The sequence below is a fragment of the Petaurus breviceps genome, unplaced genomic scaffold (assembly GCF_028583685.1).
Source record: "Petaurus breviceps papuanus isolate PSGF00001 unplaced genomic scaffold, PetGlider_PUasm1.0 90845, whole genome shotgun sequence".
Lineage (NCBI taxonomy): Eukaryota > Metazoa > Chordata > Mammalia > Diprotodontia > Petauridae > Petaurus > Petaurus breviceps.
In genome coordinates, this window is record NW_027187359.1 from 14,494,297 (window position 1) to 14,521,530 (window position 27,234).

The 27,234-nt window shown below is 37.0% G+C and overlaps 1 protein-coding gene and 1 pseudogene across 3 annotated transcripts in view; one reads left to right on the forward strand and one right to left on the reverse strand.

Moving 5' to 3' along the window:
- The window catches only part of SLC30A6 (solute carrier family 30 member 6), a 388,867-nt gene that overhangs the window by 331,654 nt on the left and 29,979 nt on the right, over positions 1-27,234 (forward strand). The window contains exons 2-6 of one of the 3 annotated variants that reach the window (XM_069072155.1): positions 9,952-10,000; positions 13,939-14,025; positions 18,653-18,737; positions 19,400-19,442; positions 23,081-23,146. In XM_069072155.1, coding sequence (XP_068928256.1) covers positions 9,998-10,000; positions 13,939-14,025; positions 18,653-18,737; positions 19,400-19,442; positions 23,081-23,146 — 284 coding nt within the window. In that variant the 5' untranslated portion in view covers positions 9,952-9,997. Of the gene's footprint in view, positions 1-9,948; positions 10,001-13,938; positions 14,026-18,652; positions 18,738-19,399; positions 19,443-23,080; positions 23,147-27,234 lie in introns of those variants that run through there. The other 2 variants (XM_069072156.1, XM_069072157.1) reach the window with 2 other exon arrangements.
- LOC138149173 (DNA repair protein XRCC3 pseudogene) lies at positions 1,719-7,555 on the reverse strand (annotated as a pseudogene).

The window sequence follows — 27,234 nt, forward strand, 5'->3', positions numbered from 1 at the left end:
ATCCAGGAACTATATGAACACAACTATAAAACATTGTCCACACAAATAAAGTCAGATCCAAAGGAGTACTTCTAAAACTGTGGATTGAAACCCCATATAGGGTCGGGAAAAATTTGATAGCAGTACAAGGTTTCTGAACATGCAGTGATCAAAAATTAATTAAAAACAAAACGTAATGAATCCCAGGTATTTCTGGCAGGGCTTGCCTAGGTTGTATTTTGCAACTTCACTGCAGCCTTGCTTCTGAACACAAAGCAGTTTTCATTACATATAACCTCAAGCCACGCAGCTCCAAGGAACCCTGCCAAAAAAAAATGGGTTTTGAGTGGAAAAAGTTTAAGAAGCCCTGATCTAAACAAATGGAAAAATATCAATTACTTCTGGGTGGGCAGAGCCAACATAATAAAAATGACAATTCTACCTAAATTAATCTTTGTTCAGTGCCATACCAATCAAACTACCAAAAAACTATCTTATAGAGCTAGAAAAAATAACATTTGGAAAAACAAAAACTCAAGGATAACAAGAGAATCAATGACAAAATGCAAAAGAAGGTTTCAAACTCTATTATAAAGCAATAATTGTCAAAACAATCTGGTACTGACTAAGAAATAGAAACCTGGATTGGTGGAAGAGATTACATACAAATTACATTATAGTAAATGACCTTAGTAATCTAGTATATGATAAACCCAAAGACCCAAGCTTTTGGACAAAAACTCATTATCTGACAAAATCTGGGAAAACTGGAAAACAATATGGCAGAAACTAGGTACAGAAAAACATCTCACACTATATACCAAGATAAGGTCAAAATGGGTATGATTTACAGATAAAGAGTGATACCATAAGGAAATTGAGAAAGCATGAAATAGTTTATCTGTCAGATTTGTGGATAAAGGAAAAATTTAGGACAAAAGAAGATATAGAGAGCATGACAAAACGTAAAATAGATCATTTTGATTATATAAAATTAAAAAGGTTTTGGTAATGTAATCCAAATTATAAGGAAAGAGAAAACTGGAAGAAAATTTTCGCAACAAGTATCTCTGATAAAAGCCTCATTTCTCAAATATATGCCAATCTGAACTGAATCAAATTTTTTTTTTAAATACAGTCATTCCCCAACTGATAAATGATCAAAGGATATGAACAGGAATTTTCAAAGATATCAAAGCTTTCTATGGTCATATGAAAAAATGTTCTAAATCACTACTGATTAGAGAAATGCAAATTAAAACAACTCTGAGGTACCAACTTACACCTATCAGATTAGCTAATATGTCAAAAAAAGGAAAATGTTGGATGTTGGGGGGGGGTGGGATAACTGGGACACTAATGCACTGTTAGTGGAGTTGTGAACTGATCCAACCATTCTAGAGAGTAATTTGGAACTATACTCAAAGGACTGTAAAATTGTACACACCTTTTGATCCAGAAATACCACAATTAGGTCGATATTTCAAAGATATTATTAGAAAAGGGAAAAGTACCTATTTGTACAAAAATATTTATAGCAGCTGCTTTTGTGGTGGCCAAGAATTGGAAATCAAAGTGATGCCCATCAATTGGGGAATGGCTAAACAAGCTGTGGTATATGATTGTAATGGAATATTATTGTGCTATAAGAAATGATAAGCAGGATGATTTAAAAAAAACCTGGACTTACATGAACTGATGCATAGTGAAGTGAACAGAGCCAGCAGAACATTGTACATAGTAATAGCAATATTGTATGATGAATTGTGAATGACTTGGCTATTCTCAGCAATGTAATGATCCAAGAAAATCCCAAAGGACTAATGATGAAGGGCACTATCTGCCCTTAAAAGAAAGACCAGATATTGTTTGAACACAGACTGAAACCATTGAAATTATGACTGCCCTAAACTGCTGGGTGTTTTAAGGCTTAGTCCATATGCAGATCAGGAGAGGCTTTTTTTGTGTTTTGGGTTTTTTTTTTTTTGTTTTTTTGTTTTTAGCTATAATGCAACACTATCCTGTCCTAGCCAAAGAATAACATTGTTTATTCAGGCTTGTCTCAAATTCAAATTTATTGGCCTGGATGATAAAAAGCAACATTCTCCACCTTTAAGGAGCTTATAATATGGAGATAGTGGTGGTGGCAGAATTAAGTGAATACAACATGTTCAGAAGTAAATAGAAAGTAACTTTGTCAGACAGAACAATTATTTACTCAGTAATTTCAAGAGGGAGAGTACTAACTGCGAAGGCAGAAAGCACACATCAGGAAAGGCCTCATGTGTTATGTGATTCTATGAAATACAGTTGTTTTGTTTTAGTTAATACTTTATTTGAAAACAGGGCTTAGTAGCATGTACACATAAGCATTTACATAAACACAAATTGCAGATTAATAAAGGTTTTGATGGAAGATATCATTTCTCCTGCACTTCTAAATTGCTGTAACTAGTAATTGCCTTATTCTGCTCCTTTTACTCTGCATTGACTGTGTAGTGACAATAGGACTGGAGCAGATGTGGTGCAAAAATAACACTCAGTGTCCTAACAACAATTCTAGCAACTGAGGCATCTGTATCTCTGGAAAACTCACAGGATGGGCAACTGACCATCAGCTTCATTAGCAGTTTATTGGACTAGGTTATTCCAAATGCTAGAGAAACTCTCTCAAGTACGTCCAGATTTAGTTGCCAGCAGGCCCTCTCTCGTCCACTGTATGTTATCTGATTAATGCACAACACTGGGCTCTGGAATCCACTGCTTCATTGGTGCAACTTTGCTCTGAGGGTCTATAAATATTTGAGTTTTGTAATGAAATGCTGGATGTCAAATTCATAGCGAAACAGAGCAGCAATGGAGTCAATGATGATCCATCAGATCATTCCTTGAGATAGCAAGATGGGGGCCCTCTTAGTAATGCATTCAAACAACATATTCATGTCTGCTGCACGTTCAATGAAGATTGAGTTGTCAAATTTAATTTTCTCGATGATCTTCCCAGGAACATCTGTTCTCAGTTGATACTGTAGAGCTATAAGCTGCTACAAACGCTCTTAAAAGTCTGTGAAGTACTGAGCAGCCAAAGTTTCTTAAGTTGCATTGGGAATTCCTCTTTCTGTTGATATAAGTGAAGTGCTGTCAGAACACAGTTGTTCCTTAGTGCTGACACTGTTTTCAATAAATGCTGGATATCAATGCTGGACAGTTTTGCTAATCTCTGTAAATCTGGTCCAGAAAGGTGCAAAACTTCCTTTACTAATTTTAATTTGACTTTCTTAACAGCAGTGATAACTTTAGGATTCAATTCTAGTTGGTGCCAATACATTTCTTAGATGTATATGCTATATGAGTAGTCTCTTAGTTTCCAATTGCATGAAAGGTTACTTGACTGATGCATTCTTTGCATTCTCCAGAGTAATTTTCTTTAAAATCGTCTCCATAAAATCTCTACAATCTAATAGGAGGCTATGACACACATCTTCAATACTTCAAGAGTCATAACTTCACTAGTATAAGCACTCTCCCTATAAAAAGACTAATTAATGCTTGTACTAACATAAGAAACACTTTGCAAAATATTACATAAACTTGAGTTATTCTTCAGTTTACTCTGTAAGTAGGGGTGAGGTAGAGAGGTGTAATCAAGAATAGCTTCCCTCTGTTCTTAGGACGCCCCCATTTTCTGCTCCCCTGGGTTGCCCTTTCAGAAATCCAGGGTCCCTTCCTTCCAGTGGCGGGTCAGCTCCAGGGCCTGCCTCAAAGGCTGGCGATGAACTTTGATACACCCCAGAGCTCCAAGCTGTCCTGAAGTCAGGTCCTTCAGGGACACACCTCACACCCTGAGAGCATCCTAGACCCAGGAGTGGGGGCCTGCCCCCCAAATAGATTTTTTTAAAGGCAGTGAATTCCTGATATATGAGGCCATTTGTGCCAAGGCACAGGGGCTGGAGATGGCAATGTCCCATCTTCCCAAGAGCTAGCAAATTGATGTGCCTAGAATGGAAAATGTGTAAAGGGAAGGAATGTGAAATAAGACTGGAAGGGTAGATAGGAGCAGGTGAAGAGGGTTTTAAGCACCAGGCTAAGTGTTTTGTATTTGATCCTGGAGGCAATAAGAAACTACTGAAGATCTTTATGTAAAAGTGACATGGTGTTTTAGGAATAATGATTTTGTAGCTGTTTGGAAGATAGGTTAGAGAAAGGGAAATCCTGGAAGCAGAAAGAAAATTTAGGATGCTATTGCGATAGCAAACGAGAGGTGATGGAATAGGGGTTAGAGTCTGTGTGAATGGCCAAAGTGGGACAAAAGTAAGAGATGTGAAGGGAAAATCAGAAAGATTGGCAACTGAATGTGAAGGTTGCAGGAATGTGAAAGGCTAGGGAGATACAATGTTGCAAAACTAGATGATTGAAAGGATTGCAGTGGCTAAGAAAGAAATAGGTAAATTTAAAGAGATGTGCTTAGTAATTAATATGAGTTTTGTTTGGACGTGTTTAGTTTATGAAGCCTATGAGATATCTGGGTGGAGATGTTCTAGCAGGCTGTTGGAGTACAAGAGATAAGATCTAGAAATAAATGCAGAATGGAGTTATAAGGTCCTTTCACCTCCATTAGAATTCTCAAGAAGCTCACATTGTAATGGGTAGAACAAAACATATAAGAGGCTCTTGCTACAAGGCTGATGGAAAGGTTCAGTGGTCCACAGGGCACAATGGTAGGACAGAAAGCAAGGTCTGGTGGTCCTGGTTTTAAAAAAAGTAAATAAACAAATGAAATTTGAATTATCATAAAGCCTGATGTAGCTGTGTTTATTCATTCAACAAATATTTCTTTAAAATCTTTAAAAGAATTTCTCTTTCTCTAGTTTGCTTGGAGTTCACAAGAGACACAAAGAATTAAGGGATATTATTCCCTGAGCTCAAGGAGTTTTTGTGCTAATAGTTGACAAAACAGGCAAAAGAATAGCTATGCACATTAAGCATCTGTTTTATACAGATAATGCGCCACGTGCTAGGATTACACAGGCAAAAATGAAATTAGTCCCCACCTAGGAGGAACTGACATTCTCTCTTACATATACAAATATAAATAGAAAATATATACAAAGTAATTTGGCAAGGGTAGGGGGAAGTGATTTTGTAATAGTGGGAGAAACTATGAACTTCTCATTTAAGGAGACACAGGACAGACATCTCATTTCCTGCCCTGATACACTCATTTTGGAATTTTTTTAGTTTTCCACTATGCCCTATCTACCTTCCTCATCTCCATGCCTACCCTCTTTTCCCTTCTTTTGTGTGTTTTCTAACCCTTTTAGATTATAAACTCAAGAGCAGGGCCTTTTTTTTCATATTTCTATTTCTAGTGCTTAGCACAATGTTTGTCTCATAGTAGGTGTTTAATAAATGTTTACTAAATATCAGAAAAAGCCTGAGTAGGAGGGGTCACTTGAACTGAGCCTTAAGTAGAGCTAAGAATTCCAAGAGGAAGCAGTCCTTGCACTCAAGGAGTTTATAATATAAAGGAAGAGACAACATACAAAAGGTCAGTAAAGCCAGGATTTGGAGACAGGAGGGAATATCAGGGAATACCTAGCATTGGGGGCATCTTGTTCCATGGAGCTGAAACCAGGCAAGGTAGCAGAAGCAAAGGCTTGAACCAGGATTGCAGTTGTGAGTGAAAACAATATATATAAGAGATGATGTGAAGGTTAAAAAAAAAAAGATTTGGCAGTGAACTGAGATGAATGAGTGGAGGTGTAGCTGTTACTGGAAAAAGTGGACAGGGAAGCTGTGTCTTTGGGGGGAGTCAGGTTTCAGGTAAAACAACATCCTGGGGCAGCTAGGTAGCACAGTGGAGAGAGTGCCAGGCCTGGAGTCAGGAAGACTCATCTTCCTGAATTCAAATCTGGTCCCAAACATTTTCTAGTTGTGTGATCCTGGGCAAATCACTTAACCCTGTTTGCCTCATCTGTCAAATGAACTAGAGAAGGAAATGGCAAACCATTCCAGTATCTTTGCCAAGAAAACCCCAATGGAGTCACAAAAAGTCAGACATGACTGAAAAACAATTGAGCTGAAGGTTTCAATGATAGCTAGAAGATGGAAGAAGTGGGAGAGAAAAAGATTTATGATCAAGGAAGTTTGTTGCTTATGAAACAGGCATTCCAGAGAGCACAGGGGAAGTGCAGGATGAAGTTAAAATGAAACTTTGGGGTAAGGGAGTTGGGGGAAATGGAAATAAGGAATTGGGTAGTAGGAGATGTGGAGTTGTTTGGATAATGATCTACAGGAATTCCAAGTTATCAGGATGTGAAGGGTATGATCAGGTGTGAGAATGTTCTCCTCATTGAGAAGGGGCGACTCCTCTACCCTCAAAGGACAGGTGAAGCAACAGATGGTAGGCCTTAAATTGAGGGGAAGGTTGTTCTTTGCATTGGGGGTTCTCCACATCCCAGTTAGGGGATTCGGCTAGGAATCAAATATCCTGTACTGGTACAGATGGAAGTGGTTGCTTTGGGACAGATGGAAGATGCCCAATCTGGCTCCTAGTGGCCTTTCCTCAAGGGATATTTGGGAATCCTCTTTATGGAGCTGATAATTGAAACCTATAGGAGTTGATAAAAATAAAACATTAAGATACTTTTTAGAAAGAAGAGAAAATGAATAGATATATATCTGTATAAAGAAGTCCTGGCAAGAAAATTTCCTCTGTTTCAGTATACTGGTTGATGGGGAAAAATTAACTATTATACCCTATAAAAATCTAAGACTTGCTTTTCTAGATAAGAGAAAACTGAGGGAGAGAAGGAAGAAAAACTAGTCATGTATCAGTATTGTTACTGAGTTTTCTCTCATATTTCTTCTGAACTTAATCTAACCTTGCAAAAATTGACTCAACACTTTCAATCAGGCAACTAATACGTTGTGACAAGTCATAACCAGAAATAAAACAAATGTAGTGTAGGGTCCTCTGAAGGGGCAAGGTAAGCCCCTCTGTGAGGAATAAGATTATCCAAATCAAGGTGCCAACTCAATATGACCTTTCTATTACCCTGAGCTGCATAAGGACAGAGGATCCTGAGAATGTGAGGGCTGCTCCTCTCCTGGGATCCTGGCCAGGTCCTTGAGAAGAGAGATGATAACTGCCCAACTCCTGGAACTAGCCATTCCAAGGAAACTTTGTTCTTGGGGGGGGGGGGCTTGGAGGGATTGGCCTCTGTCCCAGGCCTCACACAAGATAAAATTCTTGCTAAAAAACACCTGGCAGTATGCCTTCTTTGTTCTCAGCACTACTTAAACTGTAAGATTCAGTCCCCAAATTGGAATCTCACCCATGGAGGAGACATCTTGCCTGGGACCCTCCCGTGTGGGACCCTGACGGCTGTACCTGGGATTCCCCAGCTTGTGTGGTTAGGTATTGGTGCTTCCCAGCAATGGTGATGCTCGTAAATATATATATCCACTATTAATCATAGTTGCTCTTATTCTGCTATCTTTAAGCCTCTTACTCTGTTATCTCCGGTTTCTTTCTCAATTGCCTATATATATATATATATATATATATATATATATATATATACATATATATACACACATATATTCTGAATAAATATTCTAAAGAAATTGCCTTGGGTCTTTCTTGGAGTGCCGAGCATTCATTCCATTTACGTGAATCCTCAACCTCCTTAATCAGACATCCTCTCATTCTGCTTCTACAGATTCCAGCCAAATATTGTACATGTTTTTCATGGGCTGAGCACTTATCACCACTAAAAAGTAACTCACATTACTTTCTTCAACATGCTTTAAGGTCCTACTCTATCAGTCTCTGTACTGGTGATAGGAAAACAATTGCTCCCTCACAACAATCCCATGAAGTAGGTGGGACAGGTACTATTATGCCTATTTTACAGTTGAGAAAACTGACTCAGGAAGATGGAGTGATTTTTTCAGGGTTGTACAAGTAGGAAGTAGAAACTGGAGGTTCTTGTGGTCTTCTGACTCTAAGTCTTGTGGGCTTTAAAAAAAAAACTTTCTAATCTCCCTCTCAAATTCTTAATTTCCATTAGAATGGTATTCATTACAGTCAAGTAAACAAATGTTTATTATGTACTATGTGCCAGGCACTGTGCTAAGCACTGGAGACAAAGGCAAAAAACAGTCCCTGTTCTCAAGGATCTCACAGTCTAATATTGAAGATAACAAGTAAACAACTATGTAAGAACAAGAGAGACAGTAAATTAGAGATAATCTTAGAGGAAAGTCACCATATTCGTAACTGCCCACAAATATATTATCCAACTAACAAACATTTATTAGTCACATATATACCAAGCATTGGGGATCACACATAAAAAAAAATGAAACAAACCTTGCTCTCAAGCAGTTTATATTCAATAGTGCAAAGACAGCTGGCCTCAGGAAGACATGGGTTCAAGTCTTCCTTCTAATATATATTGATAATATCATTGTGGACAGGTGTGAGGTCCCAATTGGGGAAAAGCCATAAAATACAGTAATAAGTGAAAAACCATAAAAATTTAAACTGTGAAAGTGGAAGCCTGAACATGGTGACCTGTTAAAAATCATAAATGAGATACTGAATCACAATTTAGACACTCAGTCAAAACTTAGACACTATGACATATGAAAGCCATAACAAAAATATCATGTCCCATATACATATGGTACATAATCAATACACACATTTACATTTGGGCATAACATTGGCTTAATGCCCAAGCTCATAACTAAGCAGGAAACCAAAAATAGCCACCAATCAGTATTCTCCACCAATCACTCTCTAGCTCCTCCTCCCTTTGTCTATTTTCTATAATTATCACTGGGATTTTTGGGCTTCGTTTGTGAGGATCTGCCATTGGTCTGGCTGCAGCCTCACACCATTGATTATCTGAACTCTTGGCAGGGATCTACCATACTGGCCCCCAATATAAGTAGCCCAGTTGATTAAACTACTACCTAATCTGGAGCTCCTTGGCCTCTTCCTTAGGTACTGAACTTGTCTCACAGTCTGAGAGGGAGATGCAGGATTCCCTAGGTGGGGAAATTACAGACTTTACAACAGGTCACCTGAGATTATAAATCCCAGCAGTCATCAGAGCGGAGAGGGTTTCCTCACCTGGGAACTACTGGCACCAACGCAAACCAAAAAGCCTTTAGACAAGTCTACCATAAGAAACACACACAAGATATTCCCTCAAAAGCCTTCGGACAAGTCTACCATTAATGAGACACTTTCCCTAAAAGAAACCCAACAAAATTTTCAGACAAGTCTACCATAAGACACACACATAGACACCTACAAAAAGGCTTCAGACAAGTCAATTTTAAGACACCCACCACTACCATCCCCTAAAGCCTTCAGACAAATTTACCAAAAGACACACAGAGAAATGAAAAAAAAAAAAAACTTCACACAACTCTACCACGTGACACAGATACTTCAAAACAAACAAAAACTCCAAACAAACCTTTGGAAGGTACCTCTCCCAAAAGCTTTCGGACAAGTCTACCATAAGTCCCCCCCCAAAAAAAAGCTTTCAAATAAGTCTACCATAAGACACATATACAGACACCCCAAAAAAAAAAGCCTTCGGGAACGTCTACCATAAATTGGAATCCCGGCTTTGCCATTTAATAATCTGCAACCTCAGCAATCAATCTGCCTGAGATTCATTTTCAGGCAATGAGCACGAGATGCGTGCCAGTTCATCACTGCAGCCTGCAGGAATGCTTGGCCCCTGGGGTAGTTAGGAGTATGAGAAAGTAGCTTCAGCTCTTCTGCCTAACCTGGTTCACAAACAAGGTACCTACTATGACAACCTCACTCTCTTAGCTCCCTCCGAGATCTAACTTGCCCTCACTTCCGGATTCCTCTACCTCGGCCAATCCTCTGTGTTTGTCCCGCCCCTTCCGCTAAGCGGGAGGCGGGGGGAATAGCCGACCAGTGGCATAACGACTTCCGGCGGCGGGAGCTGCGCGGCCCCTTATCATGGTGAGTGGGCCGTGGGCTGCGGCCCGGGGCCGGGGACGTGGGGTATCTGGCACTCACTCGGAGCGGCCATTGTCCAGTGCAGCAGCACTGGCGAGGTGGGGTGGGAGCGTTTCGGCTGTCTTCAGTCCTCTGTCTCTCCGGAAGCGAGGTGGCAACTGCTTCCTGGAAGGTTCCCCCACACACACACCCCGCGACCGCTCTCAGCTTTCTCTTCCCATCTCTCGGGGCCTCCTGCCTCCCGAGCTGTCGAAGCTGCCGGCGACTTTGGGCTTCGGCTACTTCTGCTTTCACTGGCCCGGGGGCAGCTGCGGTTGCCCGCCGGATTGGAGTCGACGTCCCGCGGCGTCTGGCTGCTGAATGCTCTGGTCTGTCCACAGGTGCTTGGGACTCCACTCTGATTTATAAAAAAATAACTAGACTAAGAGCCTCCGCGCAGGGCATTAGCAAAGAGTTCTCAAAATGAGAATTGCTATTAATTCGAGAAGACTGTAGACAAGCATTTATTAAGCACTTGCAGTGTCCCACGTTTTAAGTGCTTCACATCACAGAGAAATAGCAGTCAAAATTCAGATTTCATCTCCCTGTATCCAATGAGTTGCCAAAGATGCTTAGGTAGGAATAGTCAACAGGCATTTCTATGAAGTACCTTTCTACCAAGTTCCTGAAAGGCAAAAAACAAGCACTCCCAGTTCTCAGGCTCACCTACTAATGGGGTAGACAATACACAAATATGTTTGTTTATAGAATATGTGTGCCCTATGTTATATAATGGGGGAGATAACACACAAATATGTATATATGTGTCTGTATGTGTATATATATGCATATGTACACATACATGTGTATATGTATATATAGTTGTTTTTCAGTTGTGTCCAACTCTTTCTGACCCCATTTGGGGTTTTCTTGGCAAAAATACTGGAATGATTTACCATTTCCTTCTCCAGTTCATTTTACAGGTGAGGAAACTGAAGCAAACAGGGTTAAGTGAACTGGGTCAGGATCACACAGCTACTAAGTGAGGTGGGATTTGAATTCAGGAAGATGAATCTTCTTGTTTTCAAGCCTGGCACTCCATTATACTACCTGGCTGCCCCATTTTTGTGTACACACACACACTTTTGTTTGTGTGTTTCTTCACTATTAGAAGATAAGTTTGAGAGAAGGGACTTTTGTTTCTGCCAATAGAGAAATAGATAGACAGACACAGGCAGTAAATTGAAGGTAAAGGCCCAAGAGCAGAGACTGTTTTTGCTACTATTTCAGTCTTTCCAGTTGTGTCCAATTCTTTGTGACCCCTTTTGGGGTTTTCTTAGCAAAGATACTGAAGTGGTTTGTCATTTCCTTCTCCAGCTCCTTTTACAGATGAGGAATCAGAGGCAAACAGTGTTAAGTGATTTGTCTAGGATCACCCAGCTAGCGAATGTCCGAGGCCAGATTTGAACTCAGGAAGATAAGTCTTCCTGACTTCAGGGCTGGCTCTCTACTCACTTCCCTACTTAGCTGCCTATTTTGGCAATATATAGATAGTAAATTGGAGATAATCAGAGGGAAGGCCAGAGCATGTTGGAGCAGATCAGGAAAGACTGCAGAAAGTAGGATTTGAGCTGAGTCTTGAAGAAATTCAGGGCAGTAACTTGGAATACGGAAGAACTGGATTCAAATTTGACTTCAGTCACTGGTTATGACTAGGCAAGTCATTTTCTGTGCCTCCTTTTTCTATTTGTGAAATGAAGGGGCTCAACCCAATGGCCTCTAAGATCTCTTCCAGTCCTAAATATATATGATGCTAAAAAGTTTCTAGGTACCATATGGGGGAACTGGAAGCCAGGATGACCGATATTTGCAATGGTAGCTTGCTCTTTTGAAGATTATGTTTATTTAAGTTTTCTTCCCCTTTCTTTGTATTCCCAGAGTTTAATGTAGTATCTAGCACATAATAGGTACTCAGTAAATGCTAGGTGATTGAATGACTGATTTCTACTTTTACATGCTTGTTTTGCCCAGTAAAACTTACTAAGGGTGAGAACTGTTTGGTTTTGTCTTTGTATCCCTTGTGCACCCTAGCACAGGACCTAGCACATAGGTATTCAGTAAATATTTGTGAAATTGAATTGAATTATTGAACTGAGGAGAGTCTCATGTCTCCTTGAATTAAAGAGGGGAGGGGTGTGTGTGTGTGTGTGTGTGTGTGTGTGTGTGTGTGTTTAGAAAGCAATTTTGAGCGTTATTTCAAGATTTCTAATCTTTTGTCACAGCTCCATGCTTCTGCACCATGTAGGATTTGGGCAACTATTTAACTGGAGTATATCAATTAAGTGGCTGTTTGTAGTAACCAAGTTAGAATTTTAAATTTAAGTTTAATACCATTTCATCCAGAAATACCACTACTAGGTCTGTATCCCAAAGAGATCCAAAAAAGGGGAAAGGACCTGTTTGTACAAAAATATTTATAGCTGCTCTTTTTTGTAGTGGCAAAGAATTGGACATTGAGGGGATGCCCATCAAATGGGGAATGACTGAACAAGTTGTCATATATCAACGTAATGGAATACTATTGCTATAAAAATATGATGAGCTATAGATTATATGTATACACTATGCGCTATAAAAAATGATGAACAGGTAGATTTCAGAAAAAGTTGGAAAGACTTACATGAAGTGATGCCGAGTGAAGTGAGCAGAACCAGGAGAACATTGTACACAGCAACAGCAACATTGTACAATGACTAACTATTATAGACTTAGCTCTTCTCAGCAATGCAGTGATTCAAGACAATTCCAAAAGACTCGTGCTGGAAAATGCTAACCACATCCAGAGAAAGAAGTATGGAGTCTGAATGCATATAGAAACATACTATTTTCACTTTTTGTTTATTGCTTTTTTTCTCATAGTTTTTCCCTTTTGTTCTGTCTTCTTTCACAACATGACTAATGTGGAAATATGTTTAACATGATTGTACATGTATAACTGTATCAAGTTGCATGCCATCTTGGGGAGGAAGTGAAGGAGAAAAATTTGGAACTCAAAATTTTACAAAAATTGGATGTTGAAAACTATATTTACATATAATAGGAAAAGATATTTTTAAAAAGAAAGAAATGATTTGCTGGATGATTTCAGAAAAACCTGGAAAGACTTATATGACCTCTTACAAAGTGAATTTAACAGAACCAGTAGAAAATGTTTGCAGTAATACCAGTACTGTGCAATGATCAACTGTGAATGACTTAGCAATACAGTGATCTAAGACAGTTCCAAAGGACTCTTGATGAAACATGCTATCCAGCTCCAGCGAAAGAACTGAGGGGGTCTGAATGCAGATTGAAGCATACTATTTTTCACTTTCTGTATTTTTTTCATGGTTTTTATTCCCCTTTGGGTCTGTTATTCTTTTACAGCATGACTAATGTGGTTAAAAAAAAAACAACCCAAAACTTAGGTTTAGTAATTATGTGCCCTTTACTCTGTGTGTAATTTACAGAAAAATCATTTGTTTAAATAAAAACTTAGATATTGAAATACTTCACACTGATCAGTTGACTTATTTTTTTTATAACACCGAAAGTTTCTGGCTCTTCCTTCCCACCAGAACCCATCAGTTTTATGCTTTTTCTTTAAAGATTCTTTAGTCATAGAGTTTGGACAGTAGTTGTTTGAAATGTATGGAAATTAGAGGTAATGGGGCCATAGCATCAGGATACAGGATAGAGATTTTGTGAGTCATTTGGCAATTTCTGTCTCTATTCTCTTTCTTGCTTTCATGATTATTGTTTCAGAAATGCCATATCAATAATATGGATACAAAATTAACAGACTGATTGGCATCTGCCACTTCACAGTGAATCTATATTGTGAAAACATAGATAAGACTCTCAGTAAAATGTTACACTTACATATTAAAGAAATGTTTAGGTTACATTGTTTGTTTTTACAGGGGACAATACATCTCTTTCGAAAATCACAAAGATCTTTTGTTGGCAAGTTATCCCAGGAATTTAAATTGGTAGCAGCAGATCGAAGAGTAAGTCAATTTTAATACATGGTTGTAATTAAAATTTGAGGGAAATGCTGTAAGTAGAGATAATTGGTTTAATTTTAAAATTATTTGAAAAAAAATTGGTTGTTTTTTCCCATAATTTCAGTTTTCCTCAGTAGTGCTGACATAGTGCAGGGGTATATTGTCTCATTCATAAGTCAAAATAGTAAACTGGAATGAAATAAATAGTTGGTTGAGGTAAGACTATTTATAAAACAGGAGAAGTTATGAATAGCACATTTTTGGTGGCATACCTAAGAATTTTTATCTATATTGTTTCATTGCCATAATTTTATTCAAAATAATAAAATGTGGCTTCAATGAAACGTGGACAGTACATAGAAACCTTGGTACTGTTGACATTATTCTTGCATAGGACCAGGACCTACTATCATTTTGGAATGATTTCAATTTATATACTTTATAGTCAATATATTCTCTATTTTCAATTCAATACCCTGATTAATAAATTTCAAATGGCAAGCTTAACTGGTGATAAGAGAACAGAAAGCTGTTATAAAGAATAATTTGCATTATAGGACACATGGGGAAATCTATGTACTCATATGGAGGAAAAAAACCTACTTCAAAACTGTGTTTGAAAGGATAAGCTATTAACTCTGCACAGCCTGGATCAGTTTTACAGTATCCTTAAAAACACTGTGATCTCTTACCCCATTAAACTTATACTATCTAAGGCATAATGATCCTCAGTCCTGACTCATTCCCACAGTTTGCTTTCTGTGCTTCTGTTTCTGGGCTACAAGATCATTCATTGCCAGAGAAAATAACTTGACCTATGACAGAATAATGTTGAATGATTTTTACTTAGTGAATGTACCTCAGTCCTTTTTTACATGTCTCTTGTTGATTTCGTAGGAAAAATACCCACACACCCACCATGTCTTCTTCCTTCTCCAGGCTCTACTCCTGACTCTCTGGACTTGTTCTACTATGCTTCTTCAGAGCACCCTATCTCATTACCCCATTTCAGCTTCCTTTTATGTATCTTCCAACATTAAGATGTAAAGGATTGTCTTTCTTTCTATTTATATTTGTATTCCCAGTGCTTAGCCCAGTGCTTGGTACTAGTAAGTGCTTAATTAATGCTGGTTGACTTATTGACTTAACTGGAAGAGCACTTTCATGAAAAGTGGGAATGCCAGTGCCTTGCTCCTAGTAGGCTCTTAGTGAATGTTTGTTGAATTCAGTGACTTGGAACAAGGTCCTAAGGGAAGCAGGAGGAAGTGTGATCAAAGGTGCAGATTGAGGGGCAGCCAGCGAGTAAGAGCACCGGCTCCAGTGTTGAGAAGACCTGGAGATCGAATCCCGGGCTCAGACACTTAGCACCCACCCAGAAACACCTGGCCGTGTAACCTTGAGCAAGTTACTTAACCCCAATTGCTTAGGGGCGGCCAGGTGGCTCAGCGAGTAAGAGCACCGGCTCCAGTGTCGGGATGACCTGGATCAAATCCAGGCTCAGATACTCAGCACCACACGCAGAAATAACTGGCCATGTAACCTTGAGCAAGTTACTTAACCCTGATCACTTTAAAAAAAAAAGGTGCAGATTGAGAGATACATTTTAGTAGTACACTTGCACAATCTTTATCTCTCCTTTGGAGAAAGGGTGTGGACTAGTGAAAAGTGTTGAATTTAGATTCAGAAGAACCTAAGCAAGTCATATCCCCTCTCATTTTCATTTTTGTAAGCAGCTAGTTGCACAATAGATAGACCATTGGACTTAACTTCTAGTCCTGCCTCAGTACTTAACTTCTAGTCCTGTCTCACTTAACTACATGACCCTGGGCAAGCTACTTAACTTCCTTATCTGTAAAATTAGAGGATTAGAGTTGGAGTCATGGTTTCTAAGGTCCCTTCCAGCTTTAAATTATGATCCTGTAATGAGAAGGAAAAAGAGAGAAGGTAGAGATGTTAAGATGATTTAAAGAATGGATGATAGAAATTGAGGATAGGTGAATTTAATGGAATATTATTGCGTCATAAGAAGTGATAGAAAAGAGTTTCGTAGAAATCTGAGAACACACATATGAACTGAGCAGAACCAGGAGGACAATTCATATAATAACATCATAAGAAAAAAAAAAGACTTTGAAAGAGTTGTTCATTTCAATGACCAACCATGATTCCAGAGGACTGATGACAAAGCATGCTACCCAACTCTTAAGAGGGAAATGATGGACTGAAGATATAGAGTAAGACACACATTTTTTTACATGGCTAGTGTGGACATTTGTTTTCCTTGGTGGAAAGCACATACACACATACACACATGTATATATACTCATTCATTTATTACAAAAGTTTTGGGATTTTTATTTTTTTTTCCATTGGGTAGTAGGTGGTAGAGGAGGGAAGTTAGAGATATGGTAGCCAAAAGAAAAAGGGGTCATTGGACCATTTTCTAAAAAGCACAGAAGAGAACATACGGCCAGAAAGAATTACAGACAAAAAGACAGCTTTGAAAGTTCATGTTGAATATATTTTTTTTTATTTTTAATATATTTTTTTTAACAATTCCAGAATTTCTCCCATTATTCCCTCAAGCCCCTCCCAGAGAGGCATCCCACATGACTATTATGCCAATGTGATACCCATAGCAGCTGCTATGAATATACATATGTATTTCCAGGGTAGATTTGCAAAATATAATAAACTCTACCTCAAAGGCAAAACCAAAATATTTATTTGGAACATCACTATTAGGATGCCAGGAAGTAAGATTAGCAAGGTACTCATCACTCATCCACAGAGCACTGACATCTTAAGCTTTCTTTCTGTCAGGCCTCCCCACAAACAAGTTCCCCTAGGCAAGTTCCTCCCTCTACTCTTTACTCTCACACTCTCTGGGCAAGCTTCTCCCACACTCTGGGTTCCATGTGACTCAGGCTGTATCACACCCGAGAGCTGGGCCAGAGCTCAAAGCAGGTCATATAGGCCTATTAATGGTCAGGGAAGATCTTCCTATTCCATTAATATTTCAATGACATAATATTTTTTTCAAGAAAAAAAAAACGGAAAACATTTTGGCAAGACAAAGGAATACTTTTTTTTTGCTTTTTTTTTTTTTTGGAGGGGGATAGGGCAGGGCAGTCAGGGTTAAGTGATTTGCCGAAGGTCACATTGCTAGTTTTTGTGTTAAGTGTCTAAGGCTGGATTTGAACTCAGGTCCTCCTGACTCCAGGGCTGGTGCTCTATTCACTGCGCCACCTAGCCACCCCTGGAATACATTTTTTAAGTCTGAAAATGCATACATTGTTCCACATGTGAACTTGCCAGCTCTGCAAAGAAGTAGGCCAAGGGTGTCTTCTCAGATCTCTTCTTTGGATCCACACTTTATTCTTTGTAATTTTGCAATATTGCACTTTGGAAAACTTTCAGTTTTGTAATAACCACTTTTCTGGTTCCTTCCATTTACATGGTTGTGGTCATTGTGTCTATTGTTTTCTTGCCTCTGCTTAATATATTCCACATCAGATTTAGTAAATATTTCTATATTTCTTTGTATTCATCATATTCATTGTTTCTTATGAAACAATATTCCATTGCATTCTTGTACCACAATTTCTTTAGCCATTCCTTGTTTGATGGGCATCTACTTTGTTTCTACTTCTTTGCTGCCACAAAAAAAGTGCTGCTATAAATATTTTGGTGTATATAAGGACTTTCTTTTTTATCACTGACCTCCTTGGGGTTTAAACCTATTAATAGAATGTCTGGGTCAATGGATATGGATGTTTCAGTCACTTTATTTGTATATCTGCTTTCCAGAATGGTTTTATTGACTCATAGCTCCACCAACAATGCACTGGAGTGCCTATCTTTCTACAGCCCTTTCAACATTGACTATTCAATATTGACTGTTATTATCTTTACTAATTTGCAGAGTATGAGGTGAAACCTCAGGGTTATTTTGATTTGCATTTCTCTTATTAGTGATTTTGAGCCTTCATTAAAATTATGGGAATGTATTTTATTTTTTAAAAGAAAAACAAATTTATTTATTCATTAATTTATAAGTTCTCTCTCTCTTTCTTCTCTACCCAGAAAGCCAGCCATTTATCCATCCAGTGTTTATTTTATGTATTGTCTATACAAGGTTAAGCAAGACAAGGCAACAAACACTTAATTAAATACTTATCATGTGCCAGGTACTATACCAAGTACTCATTTGCAATCATCTTTTTTATTGTACTATGTTATGGAAAAGTTGCCATTGTTTCATAAGTTAAAAATAAAATTAAAAAAAAAGAAAAACAAGTTGTACATAATAGAGATTGGCAGTTTCACTACTGTTTTGCTATATACATGAAAATTCTCATTTGGTTTTTGTTAAGTTCAGAATTTTTAAAATAAAGAGGACATATTTTTCTTTCTAAAAGGGAGTAATACTTCTGTTGCAGATCATAGTAGTATTTCTGTTTAAAATAGCTAGCACAAGGATTCATAATTTTAGTAAGATGGCAAACAAAAAAGATACACCACTATAGACTTTCTGTATTTCTTGTAAAGTAATGCAATCGTTTTGATCTAAAGTTTTGGTGGGGTTTTTTTGGTTTTCTGCAAATAAGCACAAATTTTTCATTCACAGTCCTGGAAGATCTTACTTTTTGGTGCTATAAACTTACTGTGTACTGGATTCCTTCTTATGTGGTGCAGTTCTACTAACAGTATAGGTATGTTACTATTTTTATTTATAGAGAGCTTTATTAATTCCATTTAGTTTTCTGATTTTAAGTAGAAATGTTCCTTATTTTATACTCTAGGTGTATTCCAGAAATATGTATAAATTTAAGTTTTGTGAATTAAGTAACATTTTAAATGAACTTTAGGTATGTAATATTTAAAGGAAACTTGATAAATATCTCCTTTTAAAAAGCTAAAACTGTTTTGAAAATATGATTAATCCCTTTTTTATGTTAAATTTTAGATGTATTTTCTCAAAGCATAAAATACTTGTGACATTTTGTATGAGTGATCTATTATTCTTATAGCAATGTTTTTCTCTGACTTATAGTACCAGTTTCCACAGATATACAGGAAAGCTGTCACCTAGAAGAAAATAAAGTAGATCTTTAGTAGTTAATTGAATATAATCAGTCTTTTTAGTTTAAATGTATGAATAAAATCTAATTCTTTTTTGCTGTCTACCTTAATCCAAATAATAAGATAATTGCCAGAAATAAATATAGACAACTGGAGTGTGATGACCTGAATAATAAGGAAAATTGCGATAGCTTGTCAATCAGATGTTTACAAGCTAGTTAATTCTTAACAGTTGTTCCAATAACGTTTCTTCTCTCCCTTTTCCCCCTTCCCCCCCCTTTTTTTTTTACAGCTTTAACTGCCTATACATATCTGACAATCTTTGATCTTTTCAGGTAGGTTTTTAAAAATAAAATTTTTATTGCTCTTATAGAATTACTTTTTGTTAAAAGACCAAAGAAATTTTTCCTTTTTAGAAAAAAAAAGTGGGTTTTGAAGTATGATCAATTGAATGAAATTCTACTGCTGTGCAGTCCCCAAAGAGGTCAGTAATAAAAAGAAAGGCCTCATTTACACCAAAATATTTATAGCAGCATTTTTTGCATTAGTAAAGAATGGGGGCCAGGGAGCAGAGAAGTGAAGTTTATTATTTGAGGAATGGCTAAATAAGTTGTGCATGGATGTAATGGAATATTACTGTGCTGTAAGAAATAAATATTACAAATACAGAGAATCATGAGAAGATTTATATAACTAATGTAAAGTGAAGTAAGCACAATCATTAAAACACTATACACAATGGTTACAACTATGTAAATGGAAAAAACAGTAACATAATCAAAATTGATTTGCTGTGAAATTATAATGACTGTGCTTGATCCCAAAAATAATTTATATGATAAGCCACCTCTTTCCCTGCTTTGCAGTTAGGTGGCTATGGATAGGGAATACTGAAGATATCAGACTTTTCAAGTATCTTGGTTACAGTAATTTTGCCGAAAACATTTTTTCTCTTTTTGATTCTTAAGGAATGGCTCTGGGAAGAGAAATAAGATAACAAAAACAAAAGCTATCAAATTGAAAGGTATTATCAAAAAGAAAAGTAATATGGGTGAAATAATCTTAGTGGTGAAAGTTAAATAGGAAAGAAATAAGATTTTTAACTTGCAAAGGAATTTTTCAAAATTTTTTCTTATGTTAGATATTATAAACAGTTTGTACTTCTTTTTTTGAGATTTGTTTGATCATATCCTTTGATCAGTTAACTCTTGGTTGGTGACTCTTGATCTTATATATTTGAGTTAATTATCTTTTTTGGCTATTAGAACTTTATCAGAGATATTTGATACAAAGATAATTAAACAAAACAATCTAAAAAAAGTTTCCTTCAAACTCCCCTCCCCCCCGATTTTGTCAGTAGTTCATTACTAATAATTTAGTTGAACAGGAAAATTTTATAAAGATGTAGGCATGCTCTTTATGATAGTAAAAAAAATGAAAATAAATAAAAATTCCTAACATTGAGAAAATGGTTACACTGACTTTGGTACATCATTGCAATGGAATATTATGTTGTCATAAAGCATGACAAAAGAAAAGCTTGTACAGAAATATGGAAATACCTATAGTGCAAGGTAAAAACAATAGGATTGTTGTCCTCATGCTTAACACAACTCTATAACACTCCAAATAAATTATTCACATTGTCCCTAAATGTAACAGAAATGTACCCAATTTAAAAAAAACACATGCCTTAATAGTGAATATACAGTTGTAGAATTCACCTAACTGACCAGAACTTAAGAAAACTGTTAATAATCCTTCAAAAACAACCATATCATCAACATATATTGGAGGAAGGTCATTAGTAATTTGAGCATCTAGGTGGTGCAGTGGATAGAGTGCTGGACTGAGATCAGGAAGACTTTTGTTTCTCTGAGTTCAAATCCAGCCTCAGACACTTAAATAATGATGTGATCTTGGGCAAGTCATTAATCCTGTTTGCCTCATTTCTTCATCTATAAAATGAGCTGGAGAAAGAAATAGCAAACTACTCCAGTTTCTTTACCAAGAAAACTCTAAATGGGGTCCTAAAGAGTTGGATTGTTAAATTCCTTTTGCTGAATAGAGCTAATTAAAATAAATAAAGCAGTTCTCACCAAAAAAAAGGCAATTCTCAACTGAAAAAAAAATTTGACCAAAGTACATTAGTATTTAGTTTAAAAGCATCCTTAAAGGAACTAGTATATTTTTCTCACCTTTAAAATATTATCATTTTACCTTTGAAGATAATATTTATTCTATTTGCTCCAGTCAGTTTTTTCTGGCCCAACACGTTGGTAGTTAATTCACACTTATTTCTGGTTGACTGAAGGTATCTGATTTTTTTGATGATGAATAAAAATTGTTGCATATCCTATTGATGAAGAAGCTATAATTTTTTACTCATCCCCAAACTCCAAGTCTTTTGTATCTCTACAGTGTCTGATGTCACAAAGTGATTAATGATTTTCTACATACTCTCCACAGGAGCTCATTACCAAAATGTCCAATATACCAGAACAAAACATTGTTTTCCTTATTGTCCCAAGATCCACATGTAAATTTCTTGACAGGCTGAAGCCTTCTTGGGGGTGCCATTTTCATACAAATAGATCATATAAATAAAAATCAAACTTTTTTGGTGTCCTTAGCCTTTCATTACCTCCCCTGCCCTCTTTTACTTTTCTTACCTTTTATTCTGAGATCCTTTAGCCTCCTAGCTGTTCCTTCAAGAAGACACTTCATCTCTCAACTATGGGCATTTTTGCTGGCTATCTTCCAGGCCTGGAGTTTTCCCCTTCATCTCTTATCTTTTGGCTTCCTTCAAGTTTCAGCTAAAATCTCACCTTCTACAGGAAGCCTTTCCTGACCCTTCTTAAATATAGTAATTTGCCTCTGTTGATCAGCTCCACTTTATTCTGTATGTACCTTGTTTGTACCTAATTATTTGCCTATCATGTTGTCTCATATATAATAATATATGTCTCAATAAATGTCTCACACTTTAGACTATGAGCTCCATTCGATCAGAAACTGTATTTACCTTTCTACCTATCCCCAGCACTTAGCTCACAGTGCCTGACACATAACTAGTGCTTTATAAAAGTTTATTGACTTTGTGGGACATAAACTCATTTACCATGGATCTCCACAGGGATGAGACCCCTTATTCTGTCAGACCCAGTCACTCAAAGAAAATTTTCACCAGGAATTCAGGTGAAAGATTAGACTTTCAAGCTAAGAAGAAAGACAACAAAATGAGTATAGCCCCTATGAAGTAGATGGCCTAGGGCTTGTTTATACCCTGCTTTTCAGGGTATGGAACAAATTATGCATGTATTACATGCCCTATGCAGAATGCTAATATAAATAAGTACACGTGTGCTAACTTTTAAGAATTGTTTTCATTATTGAGCATGTAAGTAAAAGATACTATTTTATGTTATTTTTCCATATTTTAATAATATGGTTGGTTTTGTGCTTTTTTGTGGGGCAGTTGGGATTAAGTGACTTGCCCAAAGTCACACGGCTAGTAAGTGTTAAGTATCTGAGGCCAGATTTGAACTCAGGTCCTCCTGACTCCAGGGCCAGTGCTCTATTCACTGTACCACCTAGCCACCCACATATCTTAATAATATGAATATCATTTGTGAAATAAAATGGTTTAATTAAAAAACTTAATTAAATATCACTTCCATCTAAATGACTGTAAAATGTTATAATCTTGTGGAAATCATTTGCTTAGTTTCTCTATAACTTACCAGTAGTTTTTATTTGGTGTTTGAAAGTTATCCAACAAAGATCTGAGTACACATTTCAAAATAAAATAGTCTATAATCCTGTTAAAAGTGCTTATTATCAATTTACTATGGACAAACACAGATATGCTATAGAAACTTATTAATTCTGAAAACTGAACTTTTAAAAATGTACATCTTTGGTTTGAAATAGCTAACTTCTAATTAAATGTATTTTCATTTTTAAAATTCAGTTTAGTGACATGTCTGATAAGCTACTGGGTAATGGTGAGGAAACCAAGTCCAGTCTACTCGTTTGGGTAAGTTTGAATATTACCTTCTGCTAAATGGTTTGTTATAAAATAAACAAATATAAGCATTTTTAAAAGTTGGCCAGATAATTTCTTGAAGATAAATGCTATAAGTTTAGAGGACTAGGGGAAAAAAATAAGGAGGAAAATACCTTTTGATGAAGATAATAGAATGATTTTTCTAAGAACTTGAAATTCTAAAAGGTAAATTATATGAAAAAGGACATCTGTATCTTGACCCTGACCTCTTTGCCATTCCTCAAACAAATTAATCCATCTCTCAACTTCAGGCTTTTTCACTGGCTCTCATGCTTGCAATGTTCTCCTTCCTCATCTATACCTCCTGGATTCTTTGGCTTCCTTTAGGTTCATGACCTTTCCCAGTCCCTCCTAACTGTTTCCTTCTCTCCGTTAGTTATTTCCTATCGGCAGCCTTTCTGTGCGCGGTTGTGCGCGTGTCGTCTCCCCTGTTAGAGTGTGAACTCCCGGAGGCCAGGCCAGGGACTGTCTTTTGCCTCTCTTCATATCCCCAGCGCTTAGCACAGGTCCCGGCACACAGTAAATACACAATAAGCTTACTAGATGCTCATTGACTCCCTGCTGCTGTTGGACAGAAGGTATCGAGTCTTTTAGTGACGGAAAACACCAAGGACCTTCCCCTGAGAATCATCGCTCCTGGCGGTGTGATAAATATATCTTTTGGAGTTAATACAATATAGTATGGCAAGATCCTTGGGATAGCAAGTACAATAGCAGTGGATTCATACAGAAGTTGAATTTAATCTACTAGCTGTACTCATAGATTTCTATTTTAACAGAGTGAGCATGAAATAGTTTAAACTTGAGCAAGAAGAGAACCAAGCTCTCATAACACAATGGCAAAGGCCGTGGCAAAGAAAGAATTTACTTTATTCAGAACAAGCGTCTAATGGAAGAACAATGGAATGACATTGTCCATAATGAAGATATCTGTATTGAAATCTACAAAACTGAGTAGAAACATGGATAGAGATCATTGGAGTAATGACTTTTTAAAAAGAGTAATAGAAGCAGTATTGTAATAGAAACATACTGTGGACTACCCAACTAGATGGTAGATATAGATAATGAATGCTTTCCTTGTACCAATTACAGATCTGACACACAAGTTACGATAGTGATGCAGAATTTCAAGCATCTGGACATCTGCTAGAAGTTTAATTCTGCCAGAAATAAAACATTGGCAAAATATTTCTTTTTCTAGTTGAATTTTAGCTCTTCAGAAGGTAGAGTTGGCCATCAGAGGGACTTACATTTCTTGATTCTTTTTCTGACCAGAGGGGAAATCAACATTTATATAGCACCTACTAATTACTAGGCACTATGCAAAGCACTTTACAAATATTCTCTTGTTTGATCCTTGAAATAACCTTGGGAGGTAGGTGTTATTATTATCCTTATTTTACAGATGAGGAAACTGAGGATACTTAACCCCAACTGCCCTCCAAAAGACAAAAAAAAAAAAAAACTGAGGAAAATAGAGATTAAGTGAATTGTGAAGGGTCACACAGCTAATAAATAGCAAGAATTAGGAAGATCAATAGATGGATAAGCAGGCTCATTCCCTACCCCCCACATTAGAGTTGACAGAAAAAGTTAAGAATGTTTTCATCAAGATTGACTTCTCGAAGTTGATGTTACTTTATAGTTCAAATTAGCAATCAAATGCAAATCAGTGTGGTGAGTCTGGAATATAGTAGTTCAAATCTCAAAGGAAGGAATTAGGATTCACAAACAGAAATTCAGCAGTCCATTCTGTACTAATTTCTCACTCTCATGCTATCTCTTGATTTCCTGGAAGGGTGGGAGATTCAAACACATTCTTTTACTTTGGATTTGGGTTAGGCAAGGTATAATGTATGTCTCTTTCACAAATGGAGTCTGCTATCTCCCTCTTTCCATAAAGTGGGAGGATTGTGTTGTAAATACCCAGAAAAGGGATGATCTGGACAGAATTCCAATATTTCCTGATGGAACTAGAATAGCTTTGGCTCAGTAAAAACCCAAAGGAGTTATCATATATCAATAGTGCCTAGATGTCCCCTTTTTTTCCATCTTCAGTGGAGTAGTTTTGATGCCTCAGGAGCATGGATTATAGATTTAAAGTTGGAAAAGCTTGGGGTGGCTAGGTGGCTCAGTGAGTAGAGTGTCGGCCCCAGAGTCAGGAGGACTCGAGTTTGGTTCCGGCCTCAGGCACTTAACACCCACACAAAAATACTAGCCATGTAACCTTGGGCAAGTTACTTAACCCCAATTGCCCTCCAAAAAGCAAAAAAAAAATTAAAAATAAAGTTGGAAAAGCTCTCAAAAGTCATCTGTCTAGTCCATCACCAGGTAAATGAGACCCAGACAGATTGTGACTTGTCTAAAGTAATACAAGTTGTGAGTGGCAGAGCTGAGATTAGAAGTCAGGTCCTCTGAATCCAAATTCAGCTTTGTTTTTACTTCACCATTCTGCCCCTAGGATCTCTAATCATCTCGATTATTTTTTCCTGGAATCTTCCCACAGTGGTTTTCTTCCTACATCCAGACCTTGGCCATTCACTTGTAAGGCCAAATTCCTCAGTGACTACCTTTCTGTGGTCCTTCCTGTGTGCTCTCTCTACATAATAGCATCACTCTTACCTATGGTCCCACTTCTCAAGGCCAGAACTCATTACTTCGTACTTACTGCATTTCTGCCTTTCTCATTAAAAACTGGAAAGAGAAGAACAATCATGGTTAAGAAATAAGTAAAATTTATAACCTGAGAGGATTAGGAGAAAACCTAACTTATTTTAAGTGAGTTCAGATATTCAGATCTAGATGAAATTACATCCTAGAATGTGAAAAAAAATTTGCAGGTAAAATTTCAGAACCACTCTCAGTAATCTCGGAGAAACCATGGAAAATAAGAGAGGTGCTAGAAGATCAGATATATACAGATTTTCAGATGGGGGAAAAATAGATTCTGGAGAGTATAAATATGATTCTGGGTATGATAAAGATATGATTCTAGAAACTACAGCCAGTAAAGATATGATGCTGATGCCTAGCACAATTGTAAAACACATCATTATATGTATTGTGACATTTAAAAAGTGCCACAATCACAAGTATACAGCTTAGATTTAGTTAAGGAGAAACCATGCCATATTATGTTTTTCCCCTTTTTTGATAGGATCACTAAACTGGTGGATCAAAAGAAGGCCATGGACATAATATATCTTTATTTTAGCAAAGGAATTGAAGAATGTCATAGTTTTGAGGATAAGATAATGAAACATGAAGGAAATAATATTACATTTAAAGCGGATTCACAATTGGTTGAACAGACTAGTCAAAGTGTATTGACTTATGATTTCATGGTCTACCTGTATGGAAATCTCAAGTGTTTCTGTTATAGGGCTTTATCCTGTTGTACATTTTTATCAGTATCTTGGATGAAGATGTGAAAGGTACACATTTATCAAGTAACACAAGGATAAGATAGATAGCTGATAAAATAGACAAAAGGATCAAGAGTCAAAATTATCTTGACAGACTGGAACATTTGACTGAAACTAGCAAGATGAAATTTAACATATTGGAATGTAAAATCCTGCATTTAGGTTGCTGCATGAAGTATTGAGTTCATTGTTAGAGCAAGTATTTAAACAGAAACTGGAGATCCATTTAACAAGAATGTTTTAGAAGGGATTTCTGTATTGGGTGAGGTAAGCTACATAACCTTTAAGGTCCCCTTTTACCTATAATTTTATGTGATTGTAAAGTCTGAATTGTTAACAGCAGTTCAAGTCAAAAATATGCTTGCTTTTTTTTTAATTTTATTTTTGCTTTCAGTTCTGAATTTCTCTCTCCTTCATTTCCCTTCCCTGTCCATTGAGAAGGCAAGAAATACAATACCCATTATACATATGAAATCATACAAAATATACTTCTGCATTAGCTATGTTCTGGGGGAAAAGTAAGAAAAAGAGAAAAATATTTGCTTCATTCTATGTTCTGAGTCTAGCAGTTCTCTGGAGAGGGATAGCATTTTTCACCATCAGTCTTTTGGAGATGTTGTAGATCATTGT